The sequence below is a fragment of the Gymnoscopelus braueri genome (genome assembly GCF_963280865.1).
Source record: "Gymnoscopelus braueri genome assembly, chromosome: 3".
In the NCBI taxonomy this organism is placed as follows: domain Eukaryota; kingdom Metazoa; phylum Chordata; class Actinopteri; order Myctophiformes; family Myctophidae; genus Gymnoscopelus; species Gymnoscopelus braueri.
The window spans coordinates 14,305,259-14,321,592 of NC_137612.1; the positions used below are offsets into that span (position 1 = coordinate 14,305,259).

The 16,334-nt window shown below is 40.8% G+C and overlaps 1 protein-coding gene across 1 annotated transcript in view; it reads right to left on the minus strand.

Annotated features, from left to right (window-relative positions):
- The window catches only part of LOC308081822 (arf-GAP with GTPase, ANK repeat and PH domain-containing protein 1-like), a gene marked incomplete at both ends in the record, with an annotated part of 94,164 nt that overhangs the window by 18,835 nt on the left and 58,995 nt on the right, over window positions 1-16,334 (minus strand). The window contains 9 exons of the mRNA XM_080423445.1: window positions 727-786; window positions 2,135-2,266; window positions 6,026-6,191; window positions 8,109-8,213; window positions 8,549-8,632; window positions 9,807-9,890; window positions 10,589-10,710; window positions 11,934-12,068; window positions 15,557-15,698. Of these exons, the coding sequence (XP_080279571.1) occupies window positions 727-786; window positions 2,135-2,266; window positions 6,026-6,191; window positions 8,109-8,213; window positions 8,549-8,632; window positions 9,807-9,890; window positions 10,589-10,710; window positions 11,934-12,068; window positions 15,557-15,698 (1,030 nt within the window). The remainder of the gene's footprint in view (window positions 1-726; window positions 787-2,134; window positions 2,267-6,025; window positions 6,192-8,108; window positions 8,214-8,548; window positions 8,633-9,806; window positions 9,891-10,588; window positions 10,711-11,933; window positions 12,069-15,556; window positions 15,699-16,334) is intronic.

Consider the following 16,334-nt stretch of genomic DNA (forward strand, 5'->3'; position numbering starts at 1 on the left):
ATATTTTAATTGTTTGTGTTTTTTTTCGTAAATTAACACCCTACTTCGTCACACAAAAGCATCAACAGTAGCAGATCTATAGTTCTCGCCCTGATGAAGACCGTAACCGGTCGAACATTTTGGCATTTTTATAGAATAAAACTAACTTCCTATCCTCTTATTTTTTAGTGCCTTCCTATGTGTCCATTTTAACCATGATAGATTCATTGAAAACACCCGTCCTTGGTTTTGGTGACTCATAATGCCCTCCTAATACATGAGGGGGCCATGATGTTTTTTCGATTATTTCTTTCATTCATTTTATTTTATTCTATTCTTTTATTGTATTAAATCTTTTTTCATTTTCTCAAATTATTTTTAAAAAGAAAAGAAAAAGATATTTGTAAAAACACGGCCCCCTCACGCATTCAGAAACCAGAACCAAGGACGGTTGGCCTTTGTGTTTTTTGGACTTCTGAGGTTTCCACCCAAACAGAGACAATATGGTTTACCATAAATGTACATGCTGCAACAATACCGTACCTCATTATGAACAGTGGCATATACTGTACAATGTAATGTGCTGCGTGACTGCGTCCACAACCACAGGTAAGCACAACAAAACAGCAAGGCAGGCAGACAGACATATATATACAGTATTGACGGTTTGCACATCATGGTCGGTGGGTTTAGTTTGAATGACGTCGGCTGACAGCTCAGCATTACCTGTCATGTTTGTTTTATTACCTGTCTTGTTTACGTTTCTTAAGCTACCGAAGCTTTTTAGCGTCCACATTTTACGCTTTGCTACGGGGGTTCAAGAGCAAAGAGAGAGAGAGAGAGAAAGAGAGAGGGGGGTAGAGAGAGGGGTAGAGAGACAGGGAAAGAGAGAGAGAGAGGGGGGGTAGAGAGAGAGGGGCAGAGAGACAGGGAAAGAGAGAGAGAGAGAGAGAGAGAGAGAGAGAGAGGGGGGGGTTTATACCAAGAGAATGCAAAACATTGAAATACTACTGTCAAGTGTTTCAAAAGTTTATACCAAGCTATAACCTTTCTCTGTATACTGTAAGTATTTCTGACAGAAAATGCCCAATTTTCATAGTTTCCTAAGATAGTCTCACAACGCCTTGCAGCGTGAGGTGCTGCTTGTAGATTAGCCCTAGAATGTCTGTGATCTTACATACATTTCATGTATTCCAAATACACAGCCGTAGATCGGTCCTATCCCCGCCCGGTTAGCAGACTGATCTCTGCGGCATAAATCTTCTCTGCACTGTGTGTGTAACTCACCCAATAATGAATTCCTAAGACTTGGAGTCAGATATTGTCCTCTAGTTTCATATCCATTTGAAAGTTCTGGCAGAAAACATGTGTTTAGTAAAATATCTCCGCTTTTCTACGAGCTGCACACGGACGACTCTCTGATTCTCTGTCGGCGACAGGGCCGGACCTGAAATGACTGCTGGACTGAACATTATGGAAACTTCCTTTGTGAACATAGATGTTGGGAAGCACAAACGTATGGGGCACTCAATTGACAGGTACGTTGTGATGTGGTGTGGGGGTAATTAATCACACCACCTGCCAAATGGTGTGCCCCATACATTTGTGCTTCCCAAAGGAAGTTTAGATATGTTCAGTCCTGCACTCATTTCTGGCCCCTCGCCTGGACAGAATGTTGTCCGTGTGCAGCTCGTGGAAAAGTGGAGATATTTTACTAAACACACGTTTTCTGCCAGAACTTTCAAATGGATATGAAACTAGAGGACAAGTCGCAGGAATTAATTATTGGGTGAGTACACACGCAAGCGCGACACATTTAAAGCGGCACCCAGATCAGTCTGCTAACCGGGCGAGGATAGGACCGATCTATGGCTGTGTATTTGGAATACATGAAATGTATGTAAGATCACTGACATTCTAGGGCTACTTGTAGATCTGCTATTTTTGGCTAAAGTTCTCCGCAGAATAGGGATGCTAGGGTTCAAGGTTAATGTAATCTGCGCCCTTCTAGTTGTATTATATTCAAAACAATACTTTATAGCACCACATACAAATTCATCACACATTATTAGGTGCTACCTTTACCATGATATGATGAATAAAAGAGTATTTATCTCCCCTAAAATATACAGTCATAGTCATAGATGAACTGTACCATCAATGGTCGCGTCTCCCTTCTGGTTAAAACTCTTCTTTCTTCGGTGCTTCTTCCTGTACGTTGTTGGAGAGACGGAGCAGCCCGTGTCTTTAGTGGACGAAGAGCTGGACACGCCCTCAAAGGCGGAGTCTGGTGACACGGGGACAAACACAAAAAAATACATTAAAATTAAATGCTGCAAATCTGTATCTGTTATGTTCTACAAGGGATTTGAACACAGTTCCACATTTCTACCATTCTTCCAAGAGGCCAAATCCACGCCTGGCAATGGGAGATATCGGGCTATTATGAGCTTAAATTTTGTCTCCCTGCTCTTCTATTGAGACATTTATATCGTGTCAAAGGTCATGTCTCGCCTAGACAAATTTTGACCTAATGGTCAAGATAAAATGTCTCCCCTGCAAGCAGGCAGGCTCTTTTAGCTCAATGGTAAATGTCAGCACTTGCACAGGAAACCGGGTTCAAGAGGAAAGTTACATAGTGCAGCTTTAACACATCCACCGCCAGAGGTTAATCTCATAATGTACTCACCAGTGCCAAGGTGTTTTTGTTGTTTTTTTCATGTCGCCATAGATCTTGTTAAAATCCTTAAGATTGAGCCGTGAACGGTCTGTTTACATCCGCGAGATCTCCCTGTATCTCCCAGTGAAGATCGCGTGTCAAACGGGGCATCCATGTTTGAGTTAGAGCGGATTACGTTAAACAGTGAAATGCGAGGAGAAAAAACTACAGGAAGAGAATTGAGTTTCAGTTTCGTCTGTAGAATGGGAGCGGGCGTGATCGTCGAAACCGGATCCCTAATAATTCTATTTCCTGTCATCAAACCGGAAACGGAAGTGGATCAAAAAAATTCCGAAAGTGCACCCGGACCGCGCATGCGCGAAAAGACCGCAGCCCGTAGGACTACGGGCTCGGCGCTTAACCGTTGGATTTAACGGCCCGTAGAACTACGGGCCCGGCGGTAAATGTGTTAACATACTCTACTATAAATATTGACTAAAATAACCTTTTACTCATTAAAATAAGTTCCAGATCGCAGCTTTAAGTCCACATGAAAATACACTTGTACAACACTTGGGGCGTTGTTACAGACTATAGAGGGACACTGATCGCTGCACACCTTGGCCCTTAAGAACCCAGTGGGTTTCCTCCACTTGCAGTAAGTAGTCTACTGGCACTATCAACTCCCAAGGACTGTTAGACGATAGCATGAATATGCTAATCAACATCTTAAGAGTCATAGGGACAAGCGTGAACATTTAATTTAGTCCATTACACTCAGAGACCTCTATTAGCACTAGGAACATAATCAGATATAGTACAGTGGAAAATGTTCTCAGTCTGATACAAACTGTGGCACCTCATATAATACAGACAGAAAATATCATATTAATATTTATGTAGACAGCATTGCGGTTTTATGCGTCCGCCCACCAATTGCCGTTTACATCTCTGTGTCTGTCGCCTTCGGAGGGATTTAATTTTAATAGTTTTGTGAGGTCACATTGACCCTGACCTTTGACCACCTACTACTAATATGGGTGTGACCTTGATGAGTCCAAGTGGACATTTTGTGTCAAGTGTCATTTAATTCCCTCAAAGCAGTCCTGAGATATTGCATTCACACGGTTGGTACAGATGGACGGATGTAGATAATGTTACATACGAACGAAAGAACAAATGGAAGGACTGACGGACGGACTGACTGATGGACAAAAGTACAGATATGCTGTCAGTGGTGTAAAGTAACTAAGTACATTTACTCAAGTACTGTACTTAAGTACAATTCTGAGGTACTTTTACTTTACTGGAGTATTTCCAATTGTCCATACTTTTACTTCTACTCCACTACATCTCAGAGGCAAATATTGTACTTTTACTCCACTACAATTATTTGAAAACTTTAGTTACTAGTTACTTTGTAGATATAAATTATTACATTATAAAACATACATGAACGACTTCAGCCCTATTTTATACCTAGGCTATTTGAAAATAGCCGATCTACACGCTCACAACGCGTCGCATCGTGACGCGTTGTGAGCTTGTAGATCTGCTATTTTCAAACATTTAGTATGTTTACTTTTGGTACTTTAAGTACATTTTGATACCAATACTTTTGTACTTTTACTCAAGTAAATTTTTTATTCCAGACTTTTACTTGTAGCAGAGTACTTCTACATTGCAGTATTGATACTTTTACTTAAGTAAAACATATGAGTACTTTGTCCACCACTGCATGCTGTATTGATGGACGTACGGATGTAGGCTACTGTACAAACATACGAATGGATGAATTGACTTACGGACATTATGGACAGAGAGATGGACAACCTGGTAAGATAATGCCTCCGGCCACAGTCTCTCTCACATTGTCACTATTTTTGGAAATGCAAAAATAATTGCCATTATCTCAAATAATTGCGATTAGACGATTAATACGTAATAATTGTGACAGGCCTAAGGTCATGCTCTCCTAAAGGCAGGTACAGACTGCCCGACCTTAAAGTGGTCGGGGGGTTATCTGATCGTTAAGCATTACACACTGCAGGAGTTTATTTCTTGAAATCGGCTGTCATAATATCGTTGTGGTCTTCACAACAGGATTGATCCCCGACAAGGGCTGACACACTGTAGGATAGTTCACTAGAATGCTATCTCCAGAGTCAGACCCAATACATACATTTGAGTTTATTCCAATTCATTTTAATCGACGTATCCCGTGATATGCCTCTCTCCCTCTCCCCCCTCTCTCGCTCTTTCTCTCTCTCTCTCTCCCTCTCTCGCAGTCAAGTGCGCAGAAGCCGTCAGTGACAGCGTTGCCATGTCCGCTTATTATAAGCGACTTTGGGCTTGTTTTTCTGTAGAGTTGCTTGTAAATATTGGTTGTTGCGGGGTGCATTTTTTGGGCTTATTTGTGTAGTTGCTTATTTGGCCTTGTTTCCTAATGTTGTTTAAACCAGTGGTTTAAACAACACATAATATGTATTTGTCCGCAGACCCCCCTTCTGTAAATATGTTGTGCCATCACTGACCCCCATACAAGATTTGTGTGGATTTGGAAAATATTCCACAATTTTCTCAAGATTTTTATTTGAAAATAGCTGCGACGCGTTGTGAGCTTGTAGATCGGCTATTTTCAAATATCCAATGTATTTGTAAATAGGTTTAAAGTGCTCAAGTGGCCTTTTCTTGGGCTTGTTTTCATAGACCTGGTTGCTTATTTCTCTCGCAACATCTGGCAACGCTGTTCATAACAGCGTGCACATGCTGCACACTCACACACACACACACACACACACACACACACACAGAGCTCGCTCTTGCTCTCACTCTCTGTCTGTCTGTCTCTCTCTCTCTCTCTCTCTCTGTACAATTCCTCTAAAATAAACAGCCCACCACCAGGCTCGCTCACTCTCTCATTTTGTTTTATAATGTTAACTTAATACAGGACTGGACGGTAATATTGCGGTAGGGACTGTTTGTTGTGGTCAGATCCAGCGACGCTCCCCTGGCCACGGTGGCTGTAATGTGCTCTCATTGGCTGTAGCGTGGATCTCCTCGCAGACCCTTTCATAATGTATGATACTGTCCGATCTCCTGTCTGGGACAGAGCTGAATATCTAACATGGTAGTTATCTGAAAACGGTCGGAAATCCGTCGCAGAGCGGATAATCGCGGCCACATCGTCTCGCGGAACCTTTCACACAGAGCGAGCATTATCTCGCAGATCAAAGGCCGATCTGCGTCAGATCGGGAGGTTTTGTCGGCGAGCGCCAAAAAATGTCGGCGACAGCAATCTCGGACCCAATCTCCTGCAGTGTGTACGGGCCCTTAGTGTTGGATGTTAAAGACAGACAGTGTATATAGTGGACAGTGCTTATTGACCTGGGCTGGTTCCCTCGGCTCCGTGGGCGTGGTCTTTGACCAGGCCGTTGAGCCCGGCAGGATGAGGGCCGCACGCTGCCACCGCACGAGGGGGGCGTTTCCCCGGCACTTTGACCGTCACTCTCAGCAGGTCCATCTCCTTCCCGGGGGCGTTCTGCATGTAGTCCTGTGTGTAGCCAAGGAACAATGATTTATAAGTTATTATAAACAACCACCAGTCTTCAGCCCCCTGTCCACATCCTTAACCCATTCAATCCGGGAACGCATCTGTGTCATTTTAAGATTTCTTTGGCTATTAAAAAATAGCAGATATACAAGCTCAAAGCTTGTATTTTTTAATAGCCAATTTGTGCAAATCTTTGAATATATATTTTTGGAACATTTGTAACTCAAATCTTTGCTTCTGGCCCATCTCAAAACATTTTGAGATGGGGGTCGGCGGCCAAATACATTATCTAAGAATGTTTTCTAAATCCTAACAGTATGTTGCTATATCAGTGGTGCTCCAACCTTTCCATGTCAAGGACCCCCAAAATGTATTTGGACCCCCATCTCAAAATATGTTGTTCCAGGGACCCCCCAGAAGCACAGATCGGAGCAAAAAATGTTCGCTTTAAAACATATATATATATTCAAAGATTTGCATACATTTTCCATGTTTGGTTGTGCTAGGGTGTGCATGTTGATCATAGCAGATCTACAAGCGCGACGCGTTGTGACGCGTTGTGAGCTTGTAGATCGGCTATTTTCAGCATGCAACCAAATGTAAAATCAGCCATTACGACGCCATCAAGGCACCGCCACAATACATTTTAGTCGACTAAATCAACTGTAGATTTAGTCGACTAAAATCTTATGATATTTTGTCGACTGAAACTAGAATAACAGCAAAACGTTTCATATGACTAAAACTAAATGGAATGGAATATAGGTATAGCACCTTTTAAAAAGCGATTCACAGCATCAAAGGATAGAAATTGTTCAATAAAGTGAATGAATAAAAGTATAAAAACACAAAAAAGACAGGATAGTAACAGCCTAGCCTATAAAAGCGTGTTTTAAGATGTGGTTTAAATCTGCTATAAGGTCTCATGGCAGTTAAAATGATGCGGAACTTTGGAAGGAACCTTGGGTTTTATAGCTACTGTACCTGGCCATGATATAAAAGCAAATATCATCCATCATATTTATCTGTTGCTCCTCCTACGCTCCGGGACTTATCCTCTCACATTCACTGTCATTATTGTTATGGCAAAACAGCAGCACTCAAAAGCACACTTTTAGCACATAAACCAACGTGAACTATTAAAGCAAGCAGATTATGTCAATTAATGAAAAAAACAAGACCAAAGTTAATAATTATATGGCCAGGGAACTACAGTATGAAACCAGATCTACTAAATGTTCACTATCACATTACTATTCTATATTCACAACGCCTCGCGTTGCGAGGTGTTGTGAGCTTTTAGTTCGGCTATTTTCACAACATTTATCTGTGGAACCGAGTCAACTCCACTCAAAAATGTTTTATTTATAGATCACATTTCAAATGACCGAAGCCAACCAATGTGCTATACAACACAGCAGGAGAAAACAACAATCACACAATAGGATATATAACAAATACATGCAGCAATTGAAAAACTATTTAAAAATGCACAGAAGAAAATAGTGAGGTAGAGTCAGTGGTCAAGGATCAGATTAGCTGTGCTCAAAAGCCAGAGAAAATCTTCAATAATGATTAAAAAATGTCTATGGACTGAGAGGCTCTAATATTAAATGGCAGACTATTCCAGAGCCCCGGGGCAGCTGCAGTAAAGGCTCGATCACCTAAATCAAACTAAATGTAACGCCTCAACTCCTACAATTACAAGTGCTTGTCAGGGTGGGCCGGAGTCTCCAGTTAAAACTATGATTACTTTAGGGGATCGCGGCCTGAAAAGTTTGAGGAACCCTTTGCTCTATGACTTACATTGAGACTGGAGTAGTAGGACAGCTCTATGACTTACATTGAGACTGGAGTAGTAGGACAGCTCTATGACTTACATTGAGACTGGAGTAGTAGGACAGCTCTATGACTTACATTGAGACTGGAGTAGTAGGACAGCACACCGTTGTTGCAGAGCGTTACGTACTTCTTCTTCCACTCCTTGTTGAGCGAGTTTCCACTGCGCTTCAGCAACGGACCCTGGTGGACATTTCAGGAACAACAGAACAGTGTGAGGGGCCATGTTTTTCAATTACTTTTTATATATATATATATATATATATATATATATATATATATATATATATATATATATATATACACATATCTATATATCGTATATATATATATACATAAACATTGTATTTCTTTACCTACTGATTCAAGCAACTTAAAAACTAACTGGGGTGAAACACAAAAGCCTGAGTAGAAGTTAAAATGACCCCAAAGATGTTTGAAAGTGAAATATCCCTTTAAGCAAACAGAGAACAGCACTTGTTCTCTGGAAGGTGTTGAGTTGAGTGGACCTACAGTACCTGCTTCATGGGGATGGAGCGCCCGCTGCCCAGATCACCCTTACAGTCCAGGCTCCTCCTGTTGGTGTCACTGCCTCTACGGCCCTGATGGCACAAAGCAGAGGAAAACAGAGCAACACAGTTAATACATGAAGCCATTATTTGACTTTATTTGATGTATTTTCCCCCCCCAAAACTTTCAAGAGAGAAAGTTTGAGACTGAAGTATTTTTTTACGAGTGTGAACTGGCCAAGAGAAGAGGCAAATAAATGTTACACAGCTCTGCCAGTAACAACAGATACAGGACAATAACTATGACAGACATATAACATCCGTAAAACACACACCCACTACCTACTGTAGGAAGCTCAAGGAAAATAAACAGCACAATGCAATCTAAAAAGTGACCAATATAAAACTAAGAGCAACAAACATTTGCTGCACATCAAACATCAAAACAGGAACACTGTCTGTCTGGGATGTGTGCCCATGGCAATCCTTTTAAAACTCACTAGAGGAATCACAAAAGCCAATTTGAGTCTGGTCTGCAGGTCATTCCACGACCAAAGCAGGGCCCAAAATACGCAAGGCTTTTTTTTCCAGCCTCAGATTTTAATCTGAGATTGAGAGAAAGATCTATAGCATCGGAAAGCTCTACACATCTTATTGTTTTAACGTGTTTGGACTCAATAAAGTATATATTAACCCATTAAGACCTGAAGCCGATTCTATTAATGTCTTCTAAATCCTAACAGTTTTCTGAAAAACGTATGTTTCTATATCAGTGGTTTTCAAACCATTTCATGTCAAGGACCCCCAAAATTATATGTATTTGGCCGCGGACCCCCATCTCAAAACATGTTGTTCCAGGGACCCCCCAGAAGCAAAGATTTGAGTTAAAAATGTTCCCTTTAAAAGAATATAAATATATTAATTTGCACACATTTTATCGATAAAAAAAAAAAAGCAGATATACAAGCTCGTAGATCTATGAGCTTGTATATCTGCTATTTTTGAATAGCCAAAGTATAAAATAATGCTTTTTTTAATCTCAAATCAAAAAGTGACACAGATGAGCAAGTCAAAGAACAGAACAGTGTATATACTGTAATATACTGTATACTTAAAAGAACAGTAAACATACTGTGAATCTGGAGGTGCGTCTTCGAGTAGTAACACTGCGGGCAGCGGGACCCCCGGGGGTCGGGCTGTCCAGTAGCTTGTCCCCTCCTCCTCCTCCTCCTCCTCCTCCTCCTCCTCCTCCTCCTCCTCCTCTCGCTGTCCTGCAGATCTCCTTGTGACTGATGACCGGAGTGGAGGGCAGGGAGGAGGAGTAGTCACTGCTCTGCCCTCCATTACTGGCCTGGAGGAGAGAGGAGTGATGGAACAGTACAGTAAGATAAAGTGAGAGAGAGAGAGAGAGAGAGAGAGAGAGAGAGAGAGAGAGAGAGAGAGAGAGAGAGAGAGAGAGAGAGAGAGAGAGAGAGAGACAGTAGATTGCTCTATTAAGAAACAGCACAGGCAGCATCATCCGGATGCAGAATTCTCCATCATGTCTTACAACTCCATTTAGACAATTCTTACACTGGAGGACAGAAGGAGAGGGAGGAGTGAAAAGGTGAGAGCTGATAGGTCGACTTTACATGCAGATCACACTGGGGGTCCCATTAACCCATTAAGACCGGGAAAGCATCTGTGTCATTTTAAGATTTCTTTGGCTATTCAAAAATAGCAGATCCACAATCTCATTGCACGGCACCGAGTGCCTATACTCGGTGCCGAGTATAAAAGCCTATGAGCTTGTAGATCTGCTATTATTTTTTAATCGTGACATTTTTTGCAAATCTTTGAATATAAATACTTTTAAAGCGAACATTTGAAACTCAAATCTTTGCTTCTGGGGGGGGGGGGGGGGCAAATACGGGCAAGCGTTCCACACCGGCGGGGCGAGTAGTCTGCCACTATAGGGGAGAGAGTTCCGACCGAAGGATGGACGGACGGGCAGACGGACACACATACAGACAGATGATTGATTGATTGATTGATTTATTGATTGGTTACCTGACCAGGAAAGACTCCGGACACGGGGGTGGAGCCTCCAGAGTGACTGGGGGAGTTGGGCAGTGACTTACAGGCGGCCAGGAGAGCCGCTTGCTTCTTGGCGGTCAGGATCTTCTGAGCAGCTGTCAGTGTGGAGAGAAAACACAACAACACTATATTATAAAAAACATATACAGTATAGTTTCTCTCGGGTGGAAACCTCATATATATGTCACAAAACACAAAAAAAAAAGATATAAGCCTATCCTTACATAATACAACAGCATCTCGGTTCTGGCAAGAATATGAATATAAATGAGATATTTTCTAACACCAGTCCAATTAGCTAAATTTTAAAAATCAGTAACACCAAAAAGTTGGAGACTGTGGAGAAAACCATGCTAACTACAGCCATATCTTCTGGTTTTGTATTTGTCCTGTCTTGAAAAAGTACTGGGACAATATTGGTACGCACACAGGTTCTGAAAATGAATGTAAACATCAGTCACGAACATATCCTGTTGGGTAAAATACCAAAGAGAATAGACAGAACCCAAGACAAGTACTTTATTAAAATATTAAGATTAACGGCCCTCAAACTTATAACAAAAAATAGCTTCACAAATTAAGCCCTAGTGTAGAGAAATGGAGGTAGCTCAGCTAATGGAACAAATAAAAGTAATGGAGCAGTTAACATATAAAATCAGAGGAAATCTTAGTAAGAGTAGTACTCTGTGGTGTAAATGGGAGAGATACATGGAAACTATGGGTGTGTATGGGGAGGATCATAATGTAAGCTATGACGATTTAGCACCAACTAAAAGCACAGTATAGAATGCTATTGGAAATAAATAAGGAAGAGTCAACAACCAAATAGGGGGAGCACTTATATTTATAACTCTGTATAGAATGCTATTGGAAATAAATAAGGAAGAGTCAACAACCAAATAGGGGGAGCACTTATATTTATAACTCTGTACTGTTTTATTATCAGACACTTGAGGAAGGACTGACCTAATTAATGATCTGTTACTCTGATGTTCTAGTAGGAGAAAAAGAGCGGTAAAGAATATAAACTAAAAATATTTTAAAAAAAGAATATAAACTTGAACATGCATGGGTTATTGCCTCTGTATCTTGCTTTTTCTGTTTTTGTCTTTTTTTCCCTTTTTACTGATGTATATGTTGTGTCAATGTTTTTTTTTTGCCCGTTTCTTTTTGTCTAATTTTGTCTTGTTTAGTTTTTGTCTCTGTTTAGTTTTTGTCCCGATGTTGTATTTTGTGTTGTCTCTATACTCGACATGACTGCATCGCTGTGGTGTCACATGAATAAATGAAGTATAAGAAAAATGAATGATTACTGTACCGTCAGTGAAGACTCTGTTGACATTCAGCCCATACGTAGCACAGGTTTCATAGTAGGTACAGCGACGGACGTCTGAACACAGCTGTCTGGCTCTGGCGTCGTCTATGACCCGATGGTTAGAACTGCTTATCTTATCTATATGATAATACAACAGATATACAAGACCTTTACTCATCTTATCTACATGATAATACATACAGAGAGATGAGATCAGATATACAAGACCTTTACTGATCTGATCTAAATAATAATACATACAGAGAGATGAGATCAGATAAGCTCTTTACTGTCTTTATGCGTGGGACATTCCATACAGTTACAGGCAGGTCTGGGATTTATTTTTTTAGGGGCATCAAGGCCACCTTTGGTGTAGTCCATTTTCTTTTATTTTCTTTATGATTCAATGTTTATTAATGTTTCAGTTTTACACAAAAAGTAGAAGATAAACAAAAGGAAAATGTTAAACACAAGAAGCAGACATACAAATAGACAACAAATGCAACAACAACCAATACAATACAATACAATACAATACAATACAATACAATACAACACAACACAATACAATACAATACAATACAATACAATACAATACAATACAATACAATACAACACAATACAATACAGTACAGTACAGTACAATACAATACAATACAATACAATACAATACAATACAATACAATACAATACAATACAATACAATTTAAAAAATTTAAAGTAAGACAATGCCATATGAATGCCATATGATCCTGGGTATTTGGTTACATACATTATATTCAATGAGGTAGAAAGGGGGGAAAAAGAATAACAGTAAGTTGCGCTACCACCACACCTCAAGTCCTGTTAGCAATATACATTATATAGCCTCCCTACTTACGGATGTATTTATCCAATCTGTCTGACCTCCTATAGGTTATTTGCTCATAAGCAGCAACTTTGCCAATCTCTACAAACCATTCTTGGAAAGAAGGACTCCCAGCATCCTTGCAACCCCTCATCAGAACCTTTCTACCGATCATGATAGCAGTCAGGATGAAATCCACATAATCACAGTGGGCAACCTGCTTTGGGTCACCCAGTATGTAAAGCCTGGGGCAGAAGGGAAAATCAACCTTTGTCATTTCTAAGATACAGTTATGTATTTGCTAGTCCATTTTCTTTTAAAGATATTTTTTTTGTCTTTTCCTGCCTTCATTTGATAGAATACTGTAGACTGACAGGAAATGGGGAGAGAGAGAGACGGGGAATGACACGCAGCAAAGGTTGCCGGGATCCGGATTTGAACCCGTGACATGCCGTCAGGCTGCTGCACTAGCAGCCTAGGCGCCCGGACCGCTACGCCTGCCGCCGGTGTAGTCCATTTTCTGAGGGCACGAAGGCCAAATGCAAGGGGCAGCAAGGCCATCAAATGAAACGACGAATTTTTTTTTAGGAATTGAATTTCAGGGTTAAGAATGATTTGAAATGAGCTGCTAAATGCCTAAACTGTACCCCCCACTGTGTTTCTGTAAATACACTTCTACTGCTCCTAGTAATGATGATCTCATGTATAGTATTGTACGTCTTTATATGTCTTGATGAATTGAATACACAGGACCACAATGGAAACAAGCCCTCAGGGCTTTTCGTGTTATCCTTTTAGCATTATTGTATTACTGTACCTCTGTACTTTTTGCAAACTGTTAATAAAGTGTTCCTTGGTGTACATAATGTTTTGAAGGGCATACGGCCAAAACAAGGGGCATGAAATCCCTGCCCTGGCTTACAGGGCAAGAAAAGCACTGTAGATACAGCAGGGAAAAAGACATCCCACTCAGCGAAAATAAAGTATTCAGATACAAAGAATGCATATTTGTGCAAAAAAAGGGTTTTCAAAGAAGTACTGCTTAACTCCCACATGGTGTGGACTGCAGACTTGCAAAGAAAATAATTCCAAGGCACTCTGTCTTTGATGAAAAAATATAAGATTTATTTATTTTGAGCAAGTCAACAAAATGAAGCATAGCGTTAGTTCATGCAGGACACGGAAGTCTTGCACGCCAAAGCTGTCAGTCTATTCTATTCCCCATTCACAGCACTGCTGGTCATTACGTCACACACTCATTATCCAATCACAGCTCACGCATTAGCAAAGAGGTTCCTTTAAATACGGTTAGAATTATCTATGTCTTTGTTGGTTGCTGAACCAATGCATTCTGCTAGCTCCTCCTCCACCCCAGCCTCCACCTTTTGATTAGAGTCTGGCATAGGCTCAAATACTTGTGATTATCATGTATATCTGCTAATTCAAACTAATATGTCAATGTACTGCTTATTGTTGACATTGTATCCCTACGGGGGATTTGCTTAAGCATTCCCTGAATATATGCTTAGCAGGCTGCTTCGACAAAATTCAGGGAATATTCTCCCAAGAGCGGAGCTTTAACGCAAAGCTTAACTGTATTCCATTTGTGGCAATACATGGCTAAATCTACTTTGACGTGAGTGTTTCTGATTGAATTATGATCAACGCGTATCGACCTAGAACAGTGGTTCTCAAAGTGGGGTCTGGGGACCGCCAGGATAACTTGAGGCGGTTCCAGGGTTACCCCAGCATAATTGATAGTTGATATAGCATCCAAATCAGTTTGACCACTTTAAACCCACATACATCGGCTACTTGAAAATAGCCGACTTACAAGCTCACAGCGCAACGCGATGAGGTGTGTGAGCTTGTTAGAGCTATTTAAAAAAAATCTTGAACAAATTTGAATACCGGTACATTTTTTTAAACAAATCTTGTATGTGGGTCCCTGTCACACACATGTTTTCAGATGGGTGTCTGCGGTCAAATACATAATTGATTTGGGTGTCCTTTCCATGACATAAAAAAGTTTGAGAACCACTGACCTAGAAGGTCTTCATCAGGGTCTGTCTCAACATCAGTCACATTAAATACAGCCATGGCTGATGTTCCGATCATGTCCGTACGTCATTAAGTCATCGCGTCATTTGAATAACTGTTCACGTGAGCACCAGTGGCGTAAAGTAACTAAGTACATTTGCTCAAATTCTGTACTTAAGCAACATTTTGAGGGGTTTTTACTTTACTGGAGTATTCCCAATTTTCAGTACTTTTACTTCTACTCCACAACATCTCAGAGGCAAATATTGCACTTTTACTCCACTACAATTATTTGAAAACTTTAGTTACTAGTTACTTTGTAGATTTAGATTATTATTACAAAACATACATTAACCACTTCAGCCCTATTTAAAGTTTTCGGCCATTTGAAAATAGCCGATCTTCAAGCTCACACTGCGTCGCGATGCGACGCATTATGAGCTTGTAGATCTGCTATTTTCATAAGATCTTTTATACATTTTATACATTTGAAAACTTCTGCACAATGAGTATTTTTTACTTTTGTACTTAAAGTATATTTTGATACCAATACTTTTGTACTTTTACTCAAGTAAATGTTTAATTCCGGACTTTTACTTGTAGCAGAGTATTTATACATATAGTATTGATAATTTTACTTAAGTAAAACATGTGAGTTCTGGTGAGCACAAATGCTCAAATAAATCAAAAAAGCAGATGCATATTTGTGTTTAGTTTAGTGATGTCAGGTATATCTTACCTTGAGTCCCGACCACGATGAAAGGGATCTCGGCGATGGTGCGGTGAACACTCAGCTGGTTGTAGTTCCGGTAAACCTCCTGGAAGCTGGCCTCGTTCTCCAGACTGAACACCAGGATGACTGCGTCCACCCAGCCCGCCAACTGAGGAGGAGGGGGAGGGGTTTAGAAGAAGATAGGACCACTCCATTGTAAGAATGCTATGAATGGCACTATACTGTAGGTGTCACATGGATGGACCACATCAGAAATGTGGTCCTCTACGCTACGCTAAGGCAGTGGTTCTCAGCCAGTAGTCCGGGGACCACCAGTGGTCCTTGAGGGGGGGCGTTGTGAGGCGTTGTGAGCTTGTAGATCGGCTATTTTCGGCTATTCGGCTATTTTCGGCTATTTTCGGCTATTTTCGGAGAGTAGGTGTGTAGAGGGAAAAAGAAAAAGCCAACGGTCAAGTTCACTAAATATTGAGGGTTTCAAAGGTTAACCGTCTGAAAATACATGTTTAACATGAATCCAACATATTGGAACAAGTCTATAAGAACCTACAGTATCTATGAAAGCTAAGAACATTTTTAATCTGCAACACAATCTAATTCAATATGTAGTGGGGGGGTCACTGCTTCATCTCTCTCTCAGCTAGGGGGGTCCTAGCTTCCCCTGAAAAATGTTGAAGAGCCCTGCTGTAGCGCTCAAGACCCTGATGCTAGATAGGAGAGCGTGGAGGGCAGCGATTCAGGAGACCTGAGTTGGTGTTGGCTAGACCGCACTCTCGCATCGCATCGA